The sequence below is a fragment of the Phacochoerus africanus genome, chromosome 6 (assembly GCF_016906955.1).
Source record: "Phacochoerus africanus isolate WHEZ1 chromosome 6, ROS_Pafr_v1, whole genome shotgun sequence".
NCBI classification, from domain to species: Eukaryota; Metazoa; Chordata; class Mammalia; order Artiodactyla; family Suidae; genus Phacochoerus; species Phacochoerus africanus.
Genome location: NC_062549.1, coordinates 83,343,149 through 83,370,689, shown reverse-complemented (window position 1 = coordinate 83,370,689; position 27,541 = coordinate 83,343,149). Strand labels below are relative to the sequence as shown.

General features: G+C 40.9%; 1 protein-coding gene across 1 annotated transcript in view; it reads right to left on the bottom strand.

Moving 5' to 3' along the window:
* Nucleotides 1-26,367, bottom strand: part of ADCY10 (adenylate cyclase 10) — a 94,255-nt gene extending 67,888 nt beyond the window's left edge. The window contains exons 1-12 of the mRNA XM_047782975.1: nucleotides 26,220-26,367; nucleotides 25,412-25,516; nucleotides 23,079-23,117; nucleotides 22,740-22,883; nucleotides 20,839-21,044; nucleotides 18,573-18,669; nucleotides 14,716-14,804; nucleotides 11,411-11,602; nucleotides 8,817-8,935; nucleotides 7,544-7,620; nucleotides 5,471-5,660; nucleotides 2,803-2,858 (exon numbers count right to left, since the gene is read on the bottom strand). Coding sequence (XP_047638931.1) covers nucleotides 2,803-2,858; nucleotides 5,471-5,660; nucleotides 7,544-7,620; nucleotides 8,817-8,935; nucleotides 11,411-11,602; nucleotides 14,716-14,804; nucleotides 18,573-18,669; nucleotides 20,839-21,044; nucleotides 22,740-22,883; nucleotides 23,079-23,117; nucleotides 25,412-25,516; nucleotides 26,220-26,367 — 1,462 coding nt within the window. The remainder of the gene's footprint in view (nucleotides 1-2,802; nucleotides 2,859-5,470; nucleotides 5,661-7,543; nucleotides 7,621-8,816; nucleotides 8,936-11,410; nucleotides 11,603-14,715; nucleotides 14,805-18,572; nucleotides 18,670-20,838; nucleotides 21,045-22,739; nucleotides 22,884-23,078; nucleotides 23,118-25,411; nucleotides 25,517-26,219) is intronic.
* Nucleotides 26,368-27,541: the final 1,174 nt, after the last annotated feature.

The following is a 27,541-nucleotide window of genomic DNA, read 5'->3' as shown; positions in this document are numbered from 1 at the left end:
ATTCACAGGAGCTCTTGTGAAAGAAGGGTATTTTCTCTTACTCCTAGCGCCTATAGTCTGGTTTTGGTTATAGCTTTAATGAAAGATATGTGGGCCTGTTAATTATCTCACATTGGTGAAATCTGAGCAAAAGGGCAACTAGACCAGACTGAGAAATATATGCATACTGTGCCAATGTGTTCTAATATGACTGTCATTATTGAGTCCTTGATCTTGTAGAAAAGCGTTTGCTATCAATCATTATCATAAAAAAACATACCCTATGATGGAAAGTGAGGCCTCAGTGAGGTATTTCTCCTACCTTCTAGCCTTCAGGAGTTTGGGGATCTGGACTTAACAAGAAGTGAGGTGCTTACAGACTCTGAAAACTACCTGAATGAACTGAGAATGGGGCATTGTTACTGGCTCAAGTGCTCTCTGCAGTTCAAAACTGTTGCCTTCTTTTAGGCTCTGCTGACATCAAGATTCTGTCTGATATTCCACCAAAGCATGGGACAGAGCCTCCTCTTAAGTGCTCTAATACAGTTGTGACCAGAATTTAATTTATAATGATACTTGTATGGACGTTCAGGTCTAATGGAAGGAAATTACAAGTGTTACTAGAAATGTCTGCCTTCAGAATTCCCTGGCCAATCTTTATGTGGGTCTCTTGTCTCAGAGAGTGCATTCCTGCCTTATTTTATGTCTCCTTCCCTCTCTAGTCTTGAGTTAGCTTTCTTATGTTAGGGTCCCTATCACACAGAATCACAAAAATATCACTGCCAGGTGGATTATAGATCTAAACATAAAAGGTAAAACACAATTTCTAGAAGAGAAGCTAGAAAAATATCTTCATGATATTCGAGGGAAGGTTCCTCAAACACTATACAAAAGGAATGATTGATAAATTTGATTTCATTAAAATAAACAATTTTGTTCATTAAATACATCACTAGTAGAGTAAAAAGGCAAGCAGAGAATGGGAAAAGTTACACACAGTAAAAACAGATGACAGTGGACTAATTTTCAGATTATTAAAATAATTCCAACAGATCTATAAAGAAACATAACCCAAGAGAAAAACAGACAAAAGATTAATACATTTTATAAAGGAAGTTTCTAAGTGACCAATAAACATTTAGAAAAGGCACTTAACAACATGGGGGAAATACAGATGGAAACTGCAATGAGATACCACTATAAACCCAATGGAATTATTAAAATTGTAAAGACTGATAAAACTAAGTTGTTGGAATGAAAAGCAACTGGAAGTTTCATAACACGGTTGGTTAGACTATAACCAAATACAAAATTTTGGAAAGTTATTTGGCATCATCTACATCTACAAAATTGTACCCTTTGCCCCGGTATCACTCATAGGTATATACACATTCAAATACACACCCACACACACACTCAACAGCAGAAATGCATCATATGTTCATCATAAAACTTGTACAAGAACCTTTACAGTAGTATTATTCATTAACAACCAAAACTGGAAACAACTCAAATGTGGTATGAAGGCAGAATGAATGCACTGCTATATCTTTCTAAAATGGAATATAACCACCCCAGTATTCACAAGGGATAGGTTCCAGGAGCACTGGGGAATACCAAAATCTGCAGATGATCAAGTCCCTCAGGTAACATGGTTCAGTATTTGCATATAACCTATACATATCCTCCTGTATACTTTAAATAATCTCAAAATTAATTATGATAGGAAATATAATAAAATAGTTGCCAGTGTGCAGCAAATTCAAGTTTTGCTTTTGGGAATTTTCTGAAATTTAAAAAAAAAATATTTTTTGATCTGTGGTTGTTTGAATCCATGGTTGCAGATCCCACAGATACAGAAGGCCGACTGTACTATATAGCATTGAAAATGAATGAATTAAGAAGCTACATGCACCTTTATGCTCACTGCAGCACTATTCACAATAGCCAATACATGGAAACAACCTAAATGTCCATCAACAGATGAATGCATTAAGAAGATGTGGTACGTGTACACAACGAAATACTACTCAACCATAAAAAGGAACAAAATAATGCCATTTGTGGCAACATGGATGCAACTAGAGATTCTCATACTAAGTGAGGTCAGAAAGAGGAAGATAAATACCATATGATATCACTTATATCTGGAATCTAATATATGGCACAAATGAACCTGTCTACAGAAAAGAAACAAACTCATGGACATGGAGAATAGAGTTGTGGTTGCCAAGGGGGTGGCAGAGGGAGTCGGATGGACTGGAGTTTGGGGTTAGTAGATGCAAATTATTGCATTTGGAGTGGATAAGCAATGAGGTCCTGCTGTATAATGCAGGGACCTAAATCCAATCAGTTGTGATGGAACATGATGGAAGACAATATGAGAAAAAGAATGTATATATATATATATATATATACATAGCTGGGCCACTTTGATGTATAGCAGAAATTGACAAAACATCATAAATCAACTATAATAAAATAAAGAAAATGAATGAATTATAGTTACATCCAACAACATGGATGAATTCTACAACATAATGTTGATTAAAAGAAGGCTTATGTAATTACACAGTATATGATTTCATCCACATAAATTTTTAAAACTGGCCAAGGTAACTGAGGGTGTTAGAAATCTTTGGGTAAAGGGAAAGGGATAAAGCAGGTAAGTGTTGCCAGAGTACTGCTATTTTTCTATTTCTTGGCCTGGATGATGATTATACATTCATTTTGTGATAACTCATTAAGCTGAAGATTTATTGGTGTACTTTTCTGTATGTTTTGTTTAATAAAGAGGTTTAAAAATCAAGGCCCACTACCTACCCAGCAAAGGGTAACCCTCATTTCTGTTGCAGATGAGGTATGCCATCCCAAACATGCTGAAGAGAAGAAAAGAAAAGAGGTTAGAGTCTAAACAGGGAAATACTGAGGGTCTGACGGACTAGTTCTTAATTCCCAGAAAGCCTCTTTTCAATTTCTAAGAAAAGTCTATCCTCTAACTCAAGGGGTACAGATGCCAAGAGGAAGGGAAAGGAGAAGTTCTTACCTGGTAACAGAGTCTCCAAATAACTTATATAGCTGCCTTTACCATAGTGCCTGGTATCTTGTTCAGTAAATGCTTGATGAGTCTGCCTTGGTAGAACTGACCCCTTTCTAGGGAAATCAGACACTCATTGTGGGACCCAGTAAAGTTTGATGTGCTATACTCTTTTACATCCTGGAAAGATTTCACCAATTCCTCAAACAATAATAGCTCACCTTCATGGAGAACATGCTATGTGCCGGGCACAGTTTCAAGTGCTTTATTATGTATCATTTCCTTTACTCCTGATAAAAAACCTTATTAAGAAGGTATTATTATTATTGTGTCCATTTTACAAATAAAAAAACCCTGAGGTACAGAGAGTTGAACTTGTACAAGATCCCATGGCTAGTGGCTAGGCCAGAGGCATATGCTTGCCCACTGCATATCATCATCTCCCGCAGGGGCCCTTTCAGACTAATGGCTCATTCTCTTCACTACACCATCATACTACTTTGTTATGCCTCTGTTACAGCGCATACCAAAGTCTCCCATGTAATAATATACAGCCAACTTTGTGTATGTTGGTCTTTCCTATTAGATTTCAGGATAGGAACCAGGCTCTGTTCATATTTTATGTGTATTTCTACAGCCTCTTATTTACAGAGATGGGACAGAGAACCCATAAAGAGGGCAGGGTTGGGATCAGACAGTCCTGGTAGTTTCAGAAAGTGTAGATAGTTTTTGTGGTATAGTGACTGCATTAAGTGCCTCACTGCTTTACCCCTACTTGTATCTATGCTCTTTGCTATGTGCTTTTGCAGTGCCCACCCACTCTGGGCTCAGCATTGTGAGTGTTTTGGCCAGTGGGATGTTAGCAAACACGACACAGATGCTTGAAAAATGCTTGTGCGTTGGGCTCGCTCTTTCTTGGTCTTCTGACATTGCCATGACAACATGCCTGGGCTAGCCTAATATGAAACTCGTAGAGCCAAATTGTCCCAGTTATGTCAGCCAAAATTCCCAGTTATCTCATGGGGCAGTCATCCTGTATCAGCCAACAACTTACTGAACCCCAGGCATGTGAACAAGCCTAGGCAAGATCAGTCAAATCCAGCTAAGATCAATTGAATCCCGCATATTCTTGAGATAAGTAAACATTTAGTGTTGTATACCACTGAGGTTTTGTGGGTAACTACTTTGCAGCATTATTGTGGCAGTTTGAAACTTGGCTCCATTGCTTACTAGATTTATGACCAGGGACAAGTCATTTAACATCTCTGAGTCTCAGGATTTAAATTTTTAAAATGGGATTAATGATAGTTTCTACTTTATATAGTTGATATTGAAGTAAAGTACCTAATATTTAATAAGGGCTCACAAAAAAATTATTCTTCATTAATTTATTTGAACAGCATTTTATTGATGATCTACACATGCCAAGAACAGTGCTGAGCCCTGGGAATACAAAGGTGAACCAATTACAGCCCTGATTCTCTTATCTGACCCTTTAAGACCTAGATTCTAACTTGCTAATGTAAAGAATAATGTCCTTTCACTTTCCGTCTACAAAGCACTACTATGTAGTGCTTTCTATGCTGTTCATTCATGTATTCATCATTACCGATGCCTACTGGGGATATAAGAATGAACAAGAAGTAATCACTATCCTCAAAAAGCTCCCAGTGTAGTAAGTGAAAGCACTCAAGTCAGTGGTTGTGAGGAGAGTAGTGAGTGTTCTAGTGTGCTACAGAGTTGCACAGAGCAGGAAAGAGCTAAATTGTCTCAGCTGGAAACGGGTAGCCTCCAGAGGCAGCTTCAGAGGGGAACAGATCCTTGAGCTGGACTTCAGAAATTGATGTGATTTTCCCCGTAGACTGGGGATGGAATGAGTAAAAGAGAGGATGATCCCCTTAGACTCCCCAGAGGAAGAGGCACAGAAGGAGAGGAGGTTGGAAAAGCGGGTGATTACCTTGCATGTCCTTGCAAGGAATTTGAACATTATCATGAAAATGGTTGGAAGATACTGAGAGATTTTAAGCCCCAAAGTGAGACAGAGTTGGGATTTGGGGGAATGTCTTTCACTAAACCCCTAGGGGAGGAGTAATATCTTCTATTCTTTTAGCCTTATCAATGCCTGAACATGCAATTGACATGATCAACAGTTAAGAATCCATCTGGGTCCAAATAGGTAAGCAAATGAGGGGGTTTTCTATTCTCTCTGTACAACCTTTGAAGAATTATCCTCATAGTCTCAGAACTGAAGGTAGAATAGGATCTTCCACCATGCTATACCATCAGCAGGATGGAGGAGTTGAAGGAATTTTAAATATGGGCCTTGATCTGGAGAAGGAACAGATTTCAATTCCATGAACTGGCTTTGAATCTGAAATGGTGACGTATTGTTTTGCTGTATAATTCTCCACTTCTTTACTAAAAAATACTGCAAGATCAGTGCCCCACACTCACACTTTCTCATTAAGGCCCAAACACTGATATACTGGTCCAGAATCTGCAACACCTTTCATAACTTTCTTTGGAAGCTCTTTAAAAAAGTAGGCTGGTAGGTTGCTGCCATTGTAGGTGACGGAGTCACAAGTCACAATTCCTGGGTAGTACATCATCATTCTGGCAGCTATGTTGACTTTCTGACCAATGACTATAATAGAAAAGAGAGAGAAGGACAAGGAGCAGGGAGAAAACAGCCATTGAACTGGGTGTAACCTCAGGCATACTGTCCCCAAATGGCATTTTTACCCTTTATGCCATTTGTCTCTCATGGATGACACAGCAATCTCACCTTCAACTACCCAGATTCAGCCAAGGGCTATTATAGAATATACAGGGAGTTACCTCAATTGGCCATCTAGGGGGCTAAGGGGACGATCTGCTCAGGGATAGAAGGGCTTTGAATAAAGAGAGGATTCTGCAAGTGAGATAATGGACAGGGCCTGAGGGCCCTCAGATTAAGTATAGTTGGTCTTCTGCTATAAGATGATAAGCACAAGCTTGGGCGTGGCACACTGACTTTCAAATGAGGCACAAAATTGGGTCTGCATGTTCCTGTGCATGATGAACCTTCATTTAGTTATTTTTTTTTAAGAGTGGGTAAATGGGGCTGGAAGGGGTACATCTGTATAGGATTGGTTCAGGGGGTGTTTTAAGAGATGTAGTACAGATGTAGCTTCGGTAGTGTGCAGAAGCTGAAACCAGGCTGTGCAGGTTTGGACCTCAGCTCTACTTCTAGCTACTATGTGCAAATTACTTGGACAAAATAGTTGAACTCTTCCATGCCTTACTTTTCTAATCTATAAAGTGAGGTTGACATAATTTATGAAGATTAATGAGTTAATACACATAAAGGACTCTAAACAGTGCTGGGCTGCTAGTAAGCCCTCAGTTAATACTACTACTAATTAGGTATTAATAAATGCTGTACTTTAAGATAAACTTGAATATTCCTGATTAAGATATTCCTTTAAAAAGAAACAGTATGTTGCAACAGAAGAAAGGCTGGGGGAAAAATGTAATTGTAATGTATACATGTAAGGATAACCTGACCCCCTTGCTGTACAGTGGGGGAAAAAAAAAAAAACAGTATACTGTAGGGGAAATATGACCATATAATAAAGCATGGTATCACGAATCTCTACATACCCATCACTCAATCCACAAAGCCATTAACCCATGGCCAGTCCTGCCTCATCCTCACTCCCATACACTCTTCCCTCTGTATTATTTTTTTCCATTTTAAAAAAATTAAACTATGGCTGATTTTCAATGTTGTGCCACTTCCTGCTATATAGCACACACTCCCTTTCTATACACACACTCCCTTTCTATATTATCTTCCATCATGGTCTATCCAAAGAGACTGGATATAGTTCCCTGTGCTATACAGTAGGATCTCACTGTTTATCCATTCTAAATGTAATAGTTTGCATCTACCAATCCCAATCCCAAACTCCTAGTCTCTCCTACTCTCTCCCCCATATTATTTTGAAGATCTGACATTGTATCATTTGAGACATAACTATTTCAGAATTTTAGATACATTCAGTATTTTCGATGTATTATTTCTGAACATTTAGAATCCTAATAGGATTGAAAAGGAAAGTAAGAGTAGTAAAACCTTGAGATAACACCTACTTACTATTTCCTTTTAAGATTAATACTATATAGCAGTAGCGGCAATAGACATAATTTTTAAGAAGCAGTCCTAACCTAACCCCAGGAATTAAGAGGAGTAGCTGTTTAATGTTAACTGGAAATTATCATGGGCTCATTGTTCCATAAGCTTATGGCCTCCCACTGCTCCCTTCTAATGACTGTATATTTCTTACAATCAACCATAGTCCCAGAAATGTATACTTTGCAATCACTGAACTGTCAAGGGGCAAGGCTCCATGTGGCTTGGCTCCATCTGGAAGATTATAAATTTTCCGAGGGCAGGGCCCACCTCTCACTGTCTTTGTCTTTCCTCCCACAAAGCCTACTGGCGAGGCACAGTGTTTGCTGAGAGGAAGATGGGGAAGAGCACACCTGTGTACTCATGCCTCACAGAGTGTCCAACGATTCCACAGAAGACAATCCCGCTGGCCACGCCGATGGAAACGGTGCTGGCTCCGGGGAGAAAGAGTTGTAGGGAAAGAGATAAAGACAATGAGCACAGGGAAGGCAGGGAGGGTAGGGACAGGGTGATGCATGGGGTGGGGAGCGGTGAGAAAGGATTTTTAAGAAATAACTCTCTTCCCTTTGTAGCTAGTTTAGGGCAACTGTACATGGCCTGAGACCTAGAACTAAGTTCTTAAAAGTGATAACTCAGTTCACTTTTCTGCTATTTTTAATATTTATCTTAGCTATTTTTCTGGAAAATAACCTGGTCACCTTGAATAGACTTTCAGTGTAGAGTGACTGTGGTTGTAAACAAGTTAACTATATTTTGTGATTGCTAGAAAGAACAAAGTCATTAATTTGAAAGGAAGCAGCTCAGATATAATGTGTGCCATCAAAAGCTAACTTTGCTAATACACAGGATGGCTGCATATAGAGATGATTAAAGGCTGAGAATGTGGAATATTTAGGGCACGGAGTGTTATCTATTAGAGGAGACCAGAGTAGGCTGCAAGTCAGGGTCATCTGGGTGCTTAAGCTAGGGATGCCCAGGCAGGGGGTGCCTGAGAACACTAGGCTCCTGGACAGCTGGGATTGAGGGTGGGTAAACCTCATCTTTAAAAAAAATTTTTTATTATAGTTGATTTACAATATTTTGTCAATTTCTGCTGTATAGCAAAATATACAGACACATATTCTTTTTCTCACATTATCCTCCATCATGTTCCATCACAAGTGACTAGATATAGTTCCCTGTGCTATACAATAGGTGGGTAAACCTTATCTTAACAGTTTTACTCACTGGATCTTCTTGAGGCCAGATCAATATATAAATTTCCAACCAAAAGACTCATTTTATCTCCCAGTTATTAAAAATCAAGTCCAGATTCCAACATGGTGTTGGGAGTGCGACCTCTAATAGGAAGTAAGCCAGAAGAATAGAGACAACCCAGTACAAACCTGATGTATTTTGACTTTTTAGGAGTGTCCTTTTTCCATCTGGCCTTGACCATCCCCCATCTTACTGCATCAGGTCTAGGTTGGCTCTCTCTGCCTGTACATTAAGTGAATGACGAATGCAGACAGAAGGGCACCCAGTCAAGGACAGCCTTCTCCTGCCTTCTTATTCCCTGACTCTTGTCCTGTGTCCCCCTACCTACAACAGGGTTAGGGACCAGATGGAATCAGGGTCAATACTCACTGGATTTTGTGAACCTGAGAGCAGAAGTCAAATATATCCACAGCACTTTCCAAGGCATGAGTGACCTCATCAGGTGCCTTTTCCCCAGGGAAACCAAAGACACAGAGAAAGGAGCAGCCCTATGGGGGAGAGAATAAACACAGCTGGTGGACAGTCAGCTTTAAACTGGAACAGCTAGAAGGCCCAGTGGGGGGTAGGCAGCAATTTTCACTCTCTGAAACAAATTTCATCACGACTTCTCTCATATATTATTTTCTTTTTAGTAAACTTCATATAACCCCTAGAGCATCATCAGCAGTAGAGCTGGAGCCTGAGAGGGGCTTGCTTTTGCTCCAGGGATGGTGGGTTATACAGAGCTACCTGTGTGTACCCTCCTGTCTACTCTCTCTTGTGGCCAAGGTCTTGGGCTGCAAAGTATTAAGTTTAAGTCCAAGAAACAGCACAGAGCAGTGGAAGAGGTAGCAGCTCTGGAACCAGGAAATCTGTGTTCTCAGGCCACACCCCAAGTGTAGAAACATGGACAAGCCAATTACATTCCATGAACTTCAGTTTATCAATCTGAGGATGGATATAACCTAGACTTGCTGAGATTGGTTTGACTGCTGAGAGAGTTAATGTGTTATATATACATCCACACACATATATACACATATACTTTATAAACTCTGAAGTTCTTTTCAGATATTGTTATTCATTTTTCTTAAGGATAAAGGCTTAAGCTGGGAGTGGTTTTTCTTGGCATAAAATTAACTCTTTCCAGCACAGATTAAACTCTGAAGCTTGGCACTGTTACCATCAGTCACTTAATAAATGACCTCAGTTAGAAGCTGCTTTCTGTAAGAAAAGGGCATAAGAGGAGTTCCCATCATGGCTCAGGAGAAATGAATCCGGCTAGTATCCATGAGAATGCATGTTCCATCCCTGGCCTCACTCAAGGGGTTGGGGATCCGGTGTTTCTGTGAGCTGTGGTGTAGGTCGCAGATGCAGCTCAGATGCCGTGTTGCTGTGGCTGTGGTGTAGGCCAGCACAGGTAGCTCTGATTAGACCCCTACCTTGGGAACCTCCGTATGCCGCGGGTGTGGCCCTAAAAAGAAAGGGAAAAAAAAAGAAAAGGGCATAATGAATAAAGATCAATGGGTTAAAAACTTGAGTCTATATATGTTATATCCTGATGAAATGCAAAAGAAAGTAAAATGCTTCAATTTCTTCAACCCTCTTGAAAAAGAATCTGACCAAGTATTAGATGCTAACTGGCACTGGGCTCTGCTATAACGAGAGAGGGGAGCCATCCCTGATTCCAGATCTAAGAGACTAGAAAGCAGCCCCTTTGGGGGCACCAGTGGGTTTGCTTTGCCTAGAAATTGTGCCCTGTGGTGGTTTGGCAAGGTCGTGTGCTGGTGGTGAGACTAGTAGTTCTCTGCTGAGCGCTGACTGTGACCAGGCATCCCAACAAGCACTTCACAAACATATCTTTTAAAATTTCCAGCAATCATCTGAGGCAACTACTATCCCCACTTAAATAATTTCCCTATTTTCATTCAAGAACAAACCAGTCTCAAAGAAGTGCAATGACTTGCTAAGCTCACATTGTTGGAATCAGGAATTGTCTCTCTAGGATTTGTCTGGAGTGTCTGCAAGACACTAAAGGCTATTCTCAGCTTCTAATCTCTTTTCTGATGATACCAATGAATGAATATGGAAGAAAGTACCAGAGCACACTGTGCTGGACAGCCCCACTCCATCAGTAGCACAGAGTTTATTTTTCGTACAAAAAAATTAGTTCTTTCCATCTGGCTGAGTAACAACATGTGTAAGTTACTCATCTTTACAGCCCAGCCCTAGCTTTCAGTCACTAGAAAATGCTCAATAAATGCTTATTGAATTAGTAAATGAATGAGTGTGGGGCAGTAATTAATTGCTCTGAGATGAGGGCTCAATTCTCACTAGCACCTCTGTGATTAGTTATCACATCATTTTTCTCCGAGTTGCTTAAGAGCAGATTGAAGACACCAAATGCTAGAGGTGATCCCACCCCACTCCCACCTCAAGTCCCATGAAACTGAAAGGGAACTGGAAGTAAAGTTATGGCAGGTGGTGATTATAGGAAATTATAGCTTCTGGGTTATGACAGTTACTAGAAACCTGACCTAAAACCTCTGAGGGATAAATTATAGCCTGGATTGGAGATATATGTATAGTGAAAGCTAGTCAAGCATAGTGGTTAAGAGCACACACCAAGAAGGCAGACTACTTGAGTTTGAAATCCAGACCACCACTTACTGAGCAAAATTTAGTCTTAGCACCTTCATCTCTACCTCAACATCCTCATCTGTAAAATGGGGGCAATAACAACAGTACTTACCTCTTAGAGAAGTCATGAAGAGAAATGAGTAATATTGTATGTAAGGTGTGGAAAACAATGCCTGGCACATAGTCAGTGCCATACCCACCATGTGAGCTGTTGTTATAACTATAAATAAAGACTGATAGTTCTAGGTTAAAGGTGTCTCTTCCCTCCCTCTTCCACATGTCTGTGGACATGAATGCTAAGCTTAAATTATTGGTAGGTTCCCACACCTCTAGTTCATATTTACCTTGTCAAACATGAAGACTTTGTTGATTTGGCCTCGGAAGACCCTCAGGACAGAATTGATGTGCACGCAGGCATCCTGAATGGCTGAACCTATGACTTCTGCTTTGTCTTGGTCCTTAAACATCAGGTTCACAAACACGATTGTCACTGGGCGAAGCTCAGACAAATAACCCCGAAGCTGTTTGTCATCAATCTGCAAAGTAGAAGGAAGTTCTCCTTTTACATGTGTCCTTGGCGGTGGATATTTCCTCCCGATATCACTCCACACCCTAAATTATCACTGGGAGGGAACTAACCTTTTGAGATTCTCTAGGGAAGCTGAAGTTGGGAGGTACAATACTGCAGAGCCAGCCCAAAGTCAAAAGATGGAAATGGAATGCACTATCAAATCTCTGCCACTAGAAACTTACACACCTGCTAATTTTTGGTGGCAACCACCACTCCCTTGCCCAACTGCTAGCTCCCTTATGCCAATATCACAATAAAAGAAAGGACTTCTGTTCCTTCTGGTTCTCTTGCAATTTAAGAATAATAATAGCATGTCATGTAATTCAACCTTATATTTTCTTTCTTTCCTTCTTTCTGGCTACACCTGTGGCAAGCAAAAGCTCCTGGGCCAGAGATTGAACCTGCGCCACAGCAGTGACCTGAGCCACTGTAGTGACAATGCTGGCTCCTTAACCACCGGAGTCACAAGGGAACTCCATAACCTTATATTTTCATATTCTATCCTACTTTATCCTCAAATGAAATAAAATCAGTGTCATTATCTCCATCTTACTAATTAGATAACTGAGAGATGATGAAACAAAACAATTTTCTCAAGGCACATGGAGAAACAGTAGCAAACAAGCATGCAATCTATGGACTTCTAGTCCAACATTCAATACTCCCCTGCCTCTCTAGGGTAGTATATTTCATTAGCGTTCATCTATCTCTAAGTCTTTCTATAACAGGCACAGGGAAAGGGAGAATGTTCCCAAGCTGTCCCTGTCTTTTATCATCAGCTCTAAATTTTGTTAAACTAAATGACAATAGGGGAGAAATGTGGTTTTTTTCTCACCCCGATAGCAACAAAAGTGTCACATTCTCCATTAACAATATGAAACACATTTTCTGGATGAAAGAGTAAATTCTGTATAGGAAATCTTGCAGCCATGCTTCCTAACTGGCTGAGATAGTCCTAGTTTCATACAATTTTAGTCCTTTCATAAAAGGTGGTTTAATCATTTCTAACTAACCAATGTGATAATTTAGATTTTTCAAATGAATTTCTTAAATGTTATTAAATATATGATTTAATTAAGTACACATAATTTAAATATTAAATACATAAAATTAACTATTAAATGTTAAATAAATTAATTAAATATTAAAAAGTTATTCTATCAGGCCATGTAACATTTGGTTTGGAAAATGCAACCATATTACCATATTATCTCTAAGGATCTCTGTTCTTTTTTTTGGCTGCACCTGTGGCATGTGGAAATTCCTGGGCCATAGCAGCAACCTGGGCCACTACAATGACAATGCTGGATCCTTAACCTGCTGCTCCACAAGGGAACTCCATCATCTCTGTTCTTTAAGTGCAGGGACAGGCCTTGATAAAGCTGTAAAGCATTTGTCTTCTGCCTCCTTTTACCCCCTTAGTTGTATCTCTTTACCTCGTGTGCATCTTTCCTACCCCCAAGTTTCACAATGACTCATGGAGACTCTCTCATATCCGATTCCTGTAGACCTTGCTCTCAGCTGGTTGCAGCTGAAGAAGCCTAAGTTGTTATATCTCAAAGGGAGGGAGGGGAAGAGGGGGTGGCTCTCTGGAGCTTAAAAAATCTTAAAAGAGTCAAACAATTTCAGGTACTAGAGGCGGTGTTTCTAAATTGGGCTGAAGGTGGAACAGTGCTTCTTTTTTTTTCTTTTTAGGGTGGATGCCATGGCATATGGAAGTTCCCAGGCTAGAGGTCTAATTGGAGCTGTAGCCCCCAGCCTATGGCATAGCCACAGCAACGCCAGATCCAATCTGCGTCTGTGAAATTCACCACAGCTCACGGCAACACCAGATCCTTAACCCCATGAGCAAGAGCAGGGATCAAACCTGTATCCTCATGGATGCTAGTCAGATTCACTTCCATTGAGCCACGACGGGAACTCTGGAGCAGAGCATTCTGATAGCTATTCAACCCACCCTGTGAAGGAAGCTGCCCACTAATCGGGCTTGTCCTAAAAAGATTTTCTCCTAGATACAGTTGTGTTTTGTTGGGATTAAGTATTGAAAGAGGCACACATTATGGGGAGCATAGCCTATACAAAAACTGTAGGATTCTGGAGTTCCCTGGTGGCCTAGCAGTTAAGGATCCAGTGTTGTCACTGCTGTGGTACAAGTTTGATCCCCCACCCAGGAACTTCTGCATACCTTGGTGTGGCCAAAAAAATGTAGGGTTCAGAGAGAAGAGGGTTCAAATCCTAGCTACATTTCTTACTTGACAACCTCAGGAAAGTTCCTGATATCCTTCTGGGTCTCCAGTTTTCTCATATAGATGGACTAGAGATATCTACCTAGGATTGTGAAGAATAAATGCATGAAAGAGTAGTGTCTGGCGTACAGTGAATTTTGAGAAATACATTAAGAGGGCCCAGATATAAGTGATTAAAAAGGAAAGTGGTTGGGGGTTAGAGGTGGTTCTGAGAGTTCTAATTATCTGTATTAACTTTCAAAGCTTAAGATCTAAGTCAAATGACTTAAGAGAAACTGTATCTTTCACTTGACATCTTTCTGTTGTGTGGCATGGAGAAAGGGTAACCCCTTTGGTCTGGAATGCTTGGGCAGTTCTGGTCTGACCAGTTGGTATAACACAACACAGTCCTACTTCATGCCTTTTGTCACAGTGTAATTATGATTAATGCCCCCTTTAACTCTTAAAACTATCCTGATTTGAACAACTGGATTTTTAGTCACCTTCACATGGAGAATGTCAGCACCACCTCTTTTTATTTCCAGTAAATATTTATAAGCTACTGGAGTTCCTGTTGTTGCTCAGTGGTTAGCAAACCTGACTAGCATCCATGAGGATACAGGTTCGATCCCTGGCCTTACTCAGTCAGTTAAGGATTTGGTGTTGCTGTGAGCTGTGGTGTAGGTCAGCGGCTACAGTACCAATTGGACCCCTAGCTTGAGAACCTCCATATGCCGCAGGTGTGGCCCTAAAAAAGACAAAAAGACCAAAAAAAAACCAAACTGATTTTCTTGATTTTAATAGCTAAGATCCCTGACACCCCCGAAGTGAATGAATGAATTTATGAAAATACCTGCTTCAATATGCTTTCCATTACATACTTTTGCAAGGACAGCTCCAGTTCAGGATCGGACTCCAGAATGCAAGCCAGCCTCAGGAGGTCTAAGAGGGCAGAGAAGGGGCAGGCTCAAAAAGGGAAGCTTGGCTCTACACTGTTAGGAGAGGCACCTCCAGTCCCCAGTCACTTGGGCAGTGAGTGGTCATCACTGTTCAGTTAGGAAACTCTGGGCTACCTAGTGGCCAAATAGGGCCAAGGGAAATCCAGTAAGAGGTCCTTGGAAGTTGCGGGTTTCCCAAAATTCAGTTGCAAGTAGCTGAAAATGCTTTTCTAACTGTCACCACACTTCAGAACTTAAGGAGACTTTCACCTCCATACCTGAGCTGAAAATATTGCCACAGGTGACGGAATGACACTAGAGGACAATGGAAACAGAATGTAGGAGACGACAGCATTGAAAGAGGAGCAGGAATAAGACTCAGGAGGCTAGCTTCCAATGCCAGGTTTGATACCAACTCACTGTGTAACCCTGGACAAGTTACTTCACTGCCCTGGTTGTCTCCTATTTCCTCATCTGGGAAAAAAAAGCACTGGAGTTTAATTATCACTGTGGTTCTCTTCACTATAATGGTTGATAGTTCCATACTCTAGGACAGACTTACAGGTGGTGGTAAAAATGAGCTTGAAGAAATCAACAAATAGGAAGAAATAATGGTAGGTTTTCATCAAGGAAGAGAATAATGATAATGTGAAAAAAAATTAGATGAAAAATAAAATTGGAGTCTGAAAGGGATATAAATTAAGAAGCAAATTTAAAGTGTTTGTTGAATATATTCAAAATCTAGTATATATAAAATGCCACACTTGACACTGTGTGGGAATTAAAAAGTTATTAGGAAACTTGGGCTTTTTCCTGGAGTCACTTACTTAAGGATACTCAAGTATAATATGAATACAAAGTTTAAATAGAAAAAAGTTAGGCCAAATGGGCTAAAAGATTATAAAGGCCAGAGAAAGTCAAAAGAAACAATAGTCCAGACAAACTTGGTTTAATCAGAAAAAGGTTTGAAGGGAGTTCCCGTCGTGGCACAGTGGTTAACGAATCCAACTAGGAACCATGAGGTTGCGGGTTCGGTCCCTGCCCTTGCTCAGTGGATTAACGATCCGGCGTTGCCGTGAGCTGTGGTGTAGGTCGCAGACGTGGCTCAGATCCTGCGTTGCTCTGGCTCTGGTGTAGGCTGGCAGCTACAGCTCCAACTGGACCCCTAGCCTGTGAACCTCCATATGCTGCGGGAGCAGCCCAAGAAATAGCAAAAAGACAAAAAAAAAGAAAAAGAAAAAAAAAGAAAAGGGTTTGAAGGAGAACTAGAAATTTTACTAAATCTTGAATGACTCATGGCTTTTTACTAGAATTGATGAGGGCCTGCCTAACAGAAGGAATTGAGTAGGTTAAAGTCAAAAATAGGAGTTCCCTTGTGGTGCATGGGGTTAAGAATCCGGCATTGTCACTGCAGCGGCCCAGGTTCCTGCTATAACATGGGTTCAATCCCTGACCTGGGAACTTCCACATGGCATGGGCATGGCCAAAACAAAACAAAACAAACAAACAAACAAACAAAAACCCCACAAAAAAACTGGGAGTTTCCTTCCATTGCGGCTCATTGGTAAACGAACCCAACTAGTATCCATGAGGATGCATGTTTGATCCCTGGCCCTGCTCAGTGGGTCAAAGATCCGGCTTTGCCGTCAGCTGTGGTGTGGGTCACAGATGTGGCTCATATCCCATGTTGCTATGGCTGTGGCATAGGTCAGCAGCTGTAGCTCTGATTCGACCCCTAGCCTGAGAACTTCCATATGCCACAAGTTTGGCCCTAAAAAGAAAAAACAGAAAAATAAATAAATTAGAAAACACCAAAAACCCAAGAATGAGCAGAGTATGTTAAAGAACTGGTGAAGACTCTAGCCTGGTTAGAATCTCCTGCGAGTATTAGAAACTAACAAGAAATGACACTGAACAGACTATGGAGACAGGCGAAGAGTACAGGAGTTGTAGCCAGTTGGTCAGAAATGCAAGTGGCCTAGTGATCTCAGAACTTGCAGCTGGTGTCTGAAGTGAGTCTTATGGAGGATTCAACCTATTTACGCTAACTCCAAGTTAGCTGCACCAGAACTGCACAGCGCATGGTATTGCAGTGCTCAAATTAAGGCTTAAAGAAATTCTTTGTTGAAGGCACCATTAAGATCTAGGAAATGGAATGGGGTAGAGCCCAAGGAGCATCACTACACTTTCTCCATCTTTGAAGTTTGGGGGTTCTTCCCTTTCCTGGTCAACTTTCCTACAGTTCCCCTCAGCTCCACTCCAACCCTGTTGCAATTTTATAAAACTATGGTCTACTATTTATGATGTTCGAAATATTTGAGACCTATACATAAAGGATGAGGAAGAAGAAGGATTCAAAGATATTTCTGATGTGTCTAGTTTGTATAAAGAAACAGTTTTTAGGGAAGGATAAGTAGCATAGAATTGCGACATTATAGAAATAAATTTCTAGGCCTGAGATGGAACTGCTCCCTGCCCAGGATGCCATGTAAGCACACTGAGATTTAAGCAACTTTTGTGTCCCTATAAATGCTCTGTTTAACCAGAAATGCGGTAACGCAGTCAGTCCCCAGATGCCAAGCCAACTCTGGGCCTTTTCACCCCAAACAAGATTTACTATGTGATCCCAGCCAATCAAATATTTTCTATTTGTCTCGTCTGTATTCTTTATTTATAAAGCTTCTTGCCTTCCACCCCATTTTGTAGTTTTCTAAAAGAAGACTGTCAACTTCATGTCAAACTTGATATAAAGTTTGTATTACCAAAATTGTCTTCTTTAACCATTTTTAAACAACATGTTAATGTTGGAATGCCTGGCTGACATCCAGGAAAGATGACAGTCTTTTAGTTTAGAAATCAGGACAAAAGTCTGGCCTGAATTCCAGCTGTTAGGGCTGGTTCAAGCAGTCTGCAATTCTTTGGAAGTAGTGCCTCCTTACATTTCATTCCCTGGGCTCCTGCTTTCCTCGCCCTAGTCCCAGCCCATGTGGGCATCATAGGGATGTCCAGCATAGATTAATGGTTCCCCAGAAGGTGAGCAGGGAAAACCAGACAGTCAAGGACAGATCCCTGGAATCACCAACATTTAAGGAATAAAAAGGGCACTGAAAATGGGTGGTTTGAGGGCTAAAAGCAAAGCTAGGAAAGAATATTCCTGAACCTAAGGAAAGAGAGGGTAGTATCCATAAAAAGTGAGTAATCTAAGGCCAACCACCTAGGATGAGGCCTGAAGAGAGGTCAGCTGCTTTGATAAGTTGATGATCATTAGTGGCCTTAACATAAACAATCCCAGGAGTCAGGAAGAGAAGCAGACAGAAGCTACAGCGGCTCAAGACTGACAGGTAGGGAGAAACATGCCCCCCCCCACCAAGGTAAATGCAATCAATGCTTATTGGGTGAATAAATAAATGAGAGGAGAGAGGAGAGGATAGATGGAAACTAGATTCTGAGAAGTTTGGTGGTGGAGGTTAGAAGGGAAAACAGGGTTCATAGAAGGGTTTTTTTTTTTTTTTTTTTTAATCATGAGGAACACTTGCAAATGTTTGGAAGATGAAGGAAAGGAGTCATTGCCGAGGGAGAGGTCAAGGATGTGAGGAAGGCTGTACTTAGAACAGCTGCTATGGGGAATGGAAAGGGGGTCCCTTTTGTGTGCTGCTTGGGACTAGGAGCTGTATTGAGGGGGCAACCACTTGTAATGGAAACTTTGGCATTAGAATAAGACCATACTGACTACTGGCAGAGGCAAAGGCTCTTGTCCATGGAAGGTACTCACTTTTATGGTCACCAGAAGGATAATAATCCATGAAAGACATACACTTTGTGAAAAATTCATCAAAGTTAAAAGTAGGGGGTGGTTTTAAGAAATTAACCTAAATGAAAAAAGAGAGAGAAAAGTTTTTGGTTATTTTGAAGGTTGTCTGGTCCTTTGAATGTAATTTCTCAACAGAAAGGGCAGGGAGTATACATTCAAATATTCACAGCATGATTAACAGAGACTGGCATACTTAAACAATGGAGATTTTTAATTTGGATGTGACTATATTAAATCTCTCCAATTAGTCGTTAAAACCTCAATTTTGATATATACACAGAAGGCCATTCCATGGGCTAACCTGTACACTCTTCCACTCTTAGAACTTTCTTCTCCTGTTTTTTCCCTTTATTAATTTTAATTCCAATAAAACCTGGTTAAACTGTATACCATTTCTTTCTTACAGATGTAAAATGATAAAGGGGGCTGATTCCCAAAAAGTATTAGGAACATCACCAGTAATAAGCATATCAAGATCATGAACCCCAAGATATAATACATGGAAAATGGTACAGCCTCATTTCTGTGATATTCTTACCTCCAAAAAAATGGATAACCTTAGCTCAGTAATGAAAAAATAGGCAAAACCAAACAGAGGGACATACACACAAAATAACTGATTAACACTCCCTTAGGAAAAACTAAAGAACAGTTTTACAGATTGTAGGACACTAAATAACAATAACAACAACAAAAATGCAATGTGAGGTCATGGATAGAACCCTGAAAACCCTCCACTGAGGACATTGGTGGGAAAACTGATAAAATGCAAAGGCCTTTAATTACTGATTATTATTTACCAACGGTAATTATCTATTTTTTGTTTGTTTGTTTGCTTGTTTTTGGTCTTTTGAGGGCCACACCAGTGGCATATGTAAGTTCCCAGGCTAGGGATCAAATTGGAGCTGTAACTGCCGGCCTACACCACAGCCACAGTAATGTAGGATCCAAGTCATTACTGCGACCTACACCACAGCTAATGGCAATGCGGGGTCCTTAACCTACTGAGCAAGGTGAGGGATGGAACAGCATCCTCATGGATACTAGTCAGGTTTGTTACCGCTGAGCCATAACGGGAACTCCCAATTTTCTGGTTTTGACTATTGCACTCTGGTTATGAAAAATATTACTGTTTGGGGAAGCTGAGTAAGGGATGTATGGAAACACTTTTATTTTTAATGTTTTTAATTTTTTGTCTTTTTAGGACCGCACCCACAGCATATGGAGGTTCCCAGGCTAGGGGTCTAACCCATGCAGCATCCAAGCCGGATCTGTGACCTACACCACAGCTCACGGCAATGTGGGATCCTTAAACTACTGAGCAAGGCCAGGGATTGAACCTACATCCTCATGGATACTAGTCAGATTCGTTTCCACTTAGCCATGATGGGAACACCTGGTAACACTCTTTTATTATTTTTGAACTTTCCCATGAGTCTAAAATTAATACAAAAATTAAAACAATTTTTATAGGTATAAGGAATGATTGAAGGAGATGGGGAACAGGGTATTGCCATCAGCCAGCTAGGTCATGCAGCCCGCATGCATATTACTGGAGGAGTGAGTGGGGGAGGGCTATGAAGGTTACAGACTGATGCACAGTGCATTGGGGTTGGGAGTGCCTTTTGTCCTTACCAGCAATTCCATGGGTGTGGCATCTTTTCTTTCCATCTACCAAGCAGTCCTGTTCCTGGTTCAGCTAGCAGTACACATCTCCTCTCTCTAATTGGCTATATCTGAAGGGCAGTTCTGCTTATGGTCAATCTTCAACTTAACCACAGCATTTTCTACTGGGCAGGGCCATGGGAAATGTCTCTCTTTCCTCACTAAGCTTTGCTGCCCCTTCTCATGTCCAATCTTGGGTGCTCTCTGGCCTTGAGTTAGGAGAATGTTGACTAAAGAACATGAGAGCCAATGGCAGCCCTCAAAACTACCTCTCTGCTTCTAGGCAACAGCCAGGACACCTTTCCTTTCACTAGGCAAGGGCACTAGTCCCCCAAAAGGCCTCCATACCCAAATTCCACATCCTTAGTTACCACGGAGAAGTCTTAAACTCACCTGTCTTGGATTCCCCAAGAGGAGGCGTCCCGTAACAACACCTCGTAAATCTAACCCAGACTGACCCCATCCGAGTCTCCAGCCCAGCCCAGAAGTTTCATTGAACCAGTACTGTCCGTGGCTTTGCTGACAGGAGACCCCCGGCACAGACTGGCAGCATCGCACATACCTTAACTGCCCTCTGATCCGGAATCCTCTCGATTTCAATCATGCTGCGGTCACAGAGCTGCCAGCAGTTAGGCGAGAGAATGACGTCATTCATCTGAGCCATGTTCTGTGCGCGGCGCACGTCATCCACCGCCTGACCAATCACTAAAAAGTAGTTGCGAGTTTCATCTCCAAAAACTAACATGGTGATGTGGCCGGCAGCCAGTCCTGAGGAGGCGCAAGCAGTGGGTTCGCATGAGAAGTTCTGGCTTATCCCCCAGCTATATAGATTCTTAAAACAATCAGAGTCCTGAGCATCTCTGAGCAACGATCTAGTTTCTAAAACTTTGCATAGAAATCAGGGAATGTCTCTTTGGGCCCAGGCCTTCCAAAACTCCTTTTCTCCTAAAGCTAGATTGTTAGCTACTTGTTTTCACCTTTCTGTGACATTTTGGTCCCTAGATGGCCCTGTCAGTCCCCAAGGTTGTTTTAGCTTTTCGTCAATTGATTTATACTTTACCTATATATTCAGGAGACAATTTGAATAATTTCCGTTTAGGAAAGATTTGCATTTTATCAGATATTGAAGCTTTAGCCAAAAAGAAATCCTTAGGGTGGAATGTCAAGCAACAGCCATAGAAGGAAAGGTGGGGACAAGAGCTAGTATTTTGACTGTCAAATGTCCTGTCCCAAGAATATGTCCTCTGGTTGTTTTCAAGTTGGGTGCTGAAGTTTTTGGTACCAAAGCAGCTGAAGACAGAATGTTGTCAAATATGGCATGTATACAAAATATATGTATAAATGAACCATCAGTGATACACGGTCTTTTTAAATGACTAATTAACATAATCAAGGGGTTTTTTTGGGTTTTTTTTTTCTATCTTTGCTCTCTGCAGAGCTGATTTGTCAAGGCTGATTTCCCCTGATGTATACATATGGTTTATTTTCCCTCTGAAGCACACTGATGCTTACGCTCATTAAAAGAAAAGGTACTGACACCACTTCTCTAATAGCCAGTAAACATGCAACTGAAGGGTCCCCATCATTTTCTAGAAGAGTAATACATCAACTCTCTAGATCTTACCTTGGAAAAAAGATATAGTATTACAACACTTTGATCTTTTCAACAGAAGATTTAACTTATTTGGAAAAGCTAAGTAACTTAAAGAAAACTGACTAAGAGTTAATTGGGTAACCTCTGATCTTCTCATCACCTCTGATACTTAAGAATTCTAAAGTTTACAAGCTAACACCATCAGCACCAACAGCTGTAACTCATCATTTATACCTTTCAGAAGCTCATTCCCCACCTGTGAAACAGAGCCTATGTGGCTTAGACCTCAGGACTGTGGTGAATCAGAAATGACACAGTGTGTGTAAAGTCTGCAACACAGTATAGAAATATGAGTGATTGTTATTGCATGTGTGGATTTAAGAAACCCTCCATGAAGTGGAGTTGTGTTGCAAGCCGACTTTTTAAGCTCTTCTTGCACATGATTCTTATGAAGTGGGAGAAGACAATGCTTAGGACATTGCTGAATCTGTATACTCACAAGCTGCTCCTTATTTGTGCTTAATGATGCCTATTGTTGACAGCAGCAAGACCTAACAATAACAACAGCAATGGTAATGATGAAGAGTATTTTATGGAGTGATTACCATGTGCCAGGTTCTATATTAAACACTTAAATTTACTTTTTGTAAGAGTTTATGATGTAGATGTTAGGATTTAACTTGAATTCTCCTACCTGATAAGTAAGGGAACCAGAATCTACATTTTGGTGGGCCTAATTCCAAAGCTCAAGACAGGATGGTGGGCCTGAGTCACTATGTTCCATTGTTTTCTTTTTAGGAGGGAGATGCCTCAAGGAGTCAGGACCCACATCGAACCGCTATAGTATCTCTCCTTTCTCAAAAGCTTACCTATCTTGACTCGGATATCCAGGCCTTCTTCAGACTCCTGGGTCTCAAACAATCCATGAATCTCCAGGCTACATTTAATTACCACGGTGATGATGTTTTTCAGTTGCCTCCGTTCCACCTTCCACAGGGCTAGCAGCGCATCACCTTGAAGAGATAGACACACCGTTGGCTTCTGACCTGACCAGCCTATTTTGTGTGTAATTTGTACAGAGACTCACTCTTCAAGCATTCGTTCACCCACTGTGCTGGCCACTGCTCTCTCTGAGATGCCTCCTTTGTCAGAGCACAGACACCTGGGCATGCCTTTCCTACCCCTGCCCTCTCAGGAAGCCCCCATACCTGCAAATTTTAAGATGTCTCCTCCAAAAATCAACACTTCTGAGAAAAAAAAAGAAAATAAGGTAAAATCAAACTCCGGTTTCTTTCTTTCTGTTTAAATTATCTAAGTTTCAGGTGTACAGCATAACCTTGATTTCTTAAAACTAATAAAAAGAGGAGTTTCTGCTGTGGTATAGTGGGTTGAGAACCTGACCGCAGGTGTTCGGGTAGCTGCAGAGGCAAGGGTACAATCCTGGGCCTAGACCAGTAGGTTAAAGGGTACACCTTACCCCAACTGTGGGGTAGATCACAGTTGAGGCTTAGATTCAGTCCCTGGCCTGGGACCATATGCCTTGGGTGCAGCCATTTAAAAAAAGAAAAAGAATTCACTCTTCAACAGTGGGATAGGAATTAGGTCAGGAGAAGAGCAATTAAGAGAATAGATTTATACTAAAGAGGTCATCTCGGACAAGTCATTTCAACCCATTTGAATTGTTTCCTCAACTGCGGAATGAGCACAGTGAACTAGACTATGTACATGCTGTGTTTCTGTAAATGGAAAAAGATAAGAGAGAAGAAAGGGAGATTTCTGATGAGGCCTAAGGGCAGATACCCTGCTCGCATGATAATGGAACACTCTTTACTGATCTAGGTATGTTATCAGCAGGGGCCTGAGTGAGTGTAGCTGAGTGGATGAATGGTAGGACACCATAAGAACTGAAAATCAGAAAAGAACACAACTGCGGTAGGGAGTTCCTGTCTTGGTGGAGTGGAAACAAATCCGACTAGGAACCATGAGGTTGCAGTTTCAATCCCTGGCCTCGCTCAGTGGGTTAAGGGTCCAGCATTTCTGTGAGCTGTGGTATAGGTCCCAGACGTGGGAAAACCTCCATATGCCGCAGGTATGGCTTTAAACGACAAAAAAAAAAAAACAAAACCAAAACGAAAACACAACTGTGGTCAACTCTGGTTTTATTACCAACTTGGATTTTGCTTATTTAGGCTTTATTACATGCATGAACATTTTTTCTCTTATTTTTGCCTCATCACATATTTGTTGAGCACTGCCATGCTGAGTGCACTGAAGAAAGGAATTAGGTACAGGTTCTGCTTTTTTTTTTTTTTTTTTTTCGTCTTTTGTCCTTTTAGGGCAGCACCCATGGCATATGGAGGTTCCCAGGCTAGGGGTCTAATCGGAGCTGTAGCTGCCAGCCACAGCCACAGCAACGCCAGATCCGAGCCGTGTCTGCAACCTACACCACAGCTCACAGCAACGCTAGATCCTTAACCCACTGAGCGAGGCCAGGGATTGGACCCGCAACCTCATGGTTCCTAGTCGGATTTGTTTCCACTGCGCCAAGACAGGAACTTCCAGTTTCTGCTTTTAATGAGGGTTAAATTTTGTCTAGGGGACGATATCACTAGGGAACTCAGAGCCTGATAATAGACTAGACCTAGACTTTACCTTGATAGAATAAATCCTTTTCTTCACGAATAGTTCAGATTAATCACGCACACAGAATGGTAGGCAGAGGTGGTAAAGGAGACCAAATTTTCAGTCGGCTATAAGTGCTTCAGAATCCATTATTAGGACATAAATTACTGGTAGTTATAAATCACTCATCTATTGATATTATAGTCTTTTAATGACTATCTTTGAGTTATACTGATGTTAGCTTTTAGAGTTATTGAATATAACTAAAAATATTACTGGAGTTCCCTAGTGGCCTAGCGGTTAAGGATTCAGTGTCACTGCTGTGGCTTGGGTTTGATCCATGGCCTGGGAACCTCCAAATGCTGAGGGTGCAACAAAAACAAAAACAAACAAAAAAACCTAAAAGTTTTAAAGTATTACCACTACAGTTCTTTTATTTTAAAAATTATTATTATTTTTGGCTGTACCCGTGGCAAATGGAAGTATCTGGGCCAGGGATCGAATCCATGCCCCATCTGCAACCTACACCATAGGCTGTGGCAACACCAAACTTTAACTGGGCTGGGGATTTAACCCGTGCCCACTGCAGAGACAACACTGGATCCTTAACCAGCTGCATCACAGTGGGAACTTCCCCTAAAACAGTTATTTTAAAAGTAGTCTCTAATTAAACAGTTATTTTAAAAGTAGTCTTGTAACTAATGCAAAACAAATTTCTCAAATAGTCTGTGCTGGTAAGGTTTGATTACATTTCTTCACTCATACTGTGTTATATTTCAGAGAAGACTGGTTTCTCATACATTTCTAAAGGGACAGTGAAGCATGCTAAGCAACAGTACTCTATGAGGTTATAACCAACAACTACAGAAAAACAATAAATTAAAATATGCTTAAGCCAGAAGTCTATGGGGACACTTACTCTCCACTATTGCACTTATGTAGTGGTTGAGGATCTCCACCAGCTGCTCAGCCCCTCGGTCCATGTACATGGCTGTGCTGAACTTCTCAGTCATTGCAGTAAAACCTGTAACAAATGTGCAGCTAGTTTGGGTGTTTGGAGGAACCAAACAGAGTCAGGAGAAGAGGACTAACTGGTGAACAGGGGGCCTCAGCTTTTAAGAACTGGCAGTTTCTTTCTTTTTTTTTCCCTCTTGGCAGAGTTTATTTTGAATGATCTTTGAAGCTGGTCAGGTGTCAGATATTGGGCCTCTTATATGTTTATTGCTTTAGGGGTCAAGGAAAGGCTCCAGATAACTCTTCCCTCCACATTTCTCAATGTGTACAGGGATGTCTGCAATTTTTGTTACTAGGTATAGAATTTCCATTTCATGGTAATGAAAATATGCAAAACTCAAAGACTTATGATGAGGTGGTAATTTTACTGTTAGCTGTAAACAACATCTGGAGAGACAGTTTCCTGAGGTCAGTTTTGCCTGGGTGTGTGTGGGGCTTGGAGAATTAGGTCAGTGAAGTTGGGACAGGGATACTGGAGCCTGAAATTCCAGGCCTGGGACATGAGCATCTTAAAGATTTGCCCATGACTAGACATGAGGGGTAAGGGAAAATGAGAGGGAACCAGGCCCACAGGTTACCCCCTCCCCGCTCCTGTTTTCTCAGTAGGATTCGAAGTCACAGCACAAAAAATCAAAAACGGCACCCCCACCCTGGCGTGTGATTCCAGTGTGAGCCTGTTGTTCACCCACATTAAACATCCCTTTTGTGCTTGCCTGAAATGTCAACAAACATCAAGACTCCATCAAAATAATCCACAGAGGGTCGCTCTGGAGAGAATTCTCCATAGACAATGAGGTCTGGTAAATGAGCTGCTATTTTGACGATGGCCCGGTCCCGTGATTCTTCTCTTCGAGGGTTCATGTTCAAGGCAAATGTTCAGGATTTTATGGTCACTGCACTCAGTCCCCAAACAGACCTTCTAGAAAGCAAAGCTGAGAATGGAGGCAATTCACTCACTTTCCTATTTCTTCTTCGCTGTTTGCTTTATCTAACCTCAGGTGCAAGTGCTCTGGCAGAGGGGCCAGTAACACCAGTCCTCAGTCCAGGCCCCTTTTCCTTTTGTCCTCATGTCCCCTCTTTTCCTCCCTCTCCCCTTTTGTCTCACATCTTTTCTTTCTCCTTTTTCAAAATTAAAAAAAGGAAGTGTAGACATGAGTTTATGTATGTGAACACTTATATAAAGGTGAATAGCAAAGTAGAATATTATATATAAGCAAGTGATTGTTTTATGACATAGTCTTATAGAAGTAGAGGGAAAGAATTAAAAGGAGTTATGTGGTGTGAAAGGCTTCAAACTATAAGTAGAAGGAAATGTTGAAACTTTAATTTGTTACCCAGTCAGTTCTGAGAAAATTAGGATTTCCTAAGGCCTTCCTTTAGCTGCTGGGGCTGATGAAATGCTCATGCCTGAATGTTGTGAAAATCACGTTCTACCACTCTGAACAGGAATAGTGCAGCCAATATTTTCAGAGCAATCCAAGTTCCTGGAGTAAGTAATACAGAAAATAAGTGAATTAAAAAAAAAAAAAAAAGGAACGTATACTCACCAACACAGAGGAACTGGTTAGTAAATTCAGCCAGATATTGGTCATTCTGGGGTATGTAAGAGTATTAGAAGGAAAAAGTAAGACAGTTAACATATATCTTAGACTCCAGGGAAGTATTTTTTTTTTTAAATCAGGGAAAATACTAGTATATAGTATATTTAACAAACATTAAAATGAATAGAGACCTCTAAAAATGGGTGCTTAATAGATAACCTTTAAAAAGAAAAACCTTGGTAAATGCAAATGTTAAGAAATGAACAGAAGGTAGAAGGAGAAGCATATAACTAAGTTTTAAAAAAGAAAGCATCGTTATGCGACGGCATTTGCCAGGAACAATCAATAGATAACAAATACATCAAGTAAATAATTTCAAATAGTGAATTCAATAAATGTTAATATGAAGAAGGGTGTGAGGAAATTGAATGCCCAGAATGAGCTGAGATTTAGGAAAAATGCTGAAGTGAAGAATACCTAGAGGGGCTTTAGAC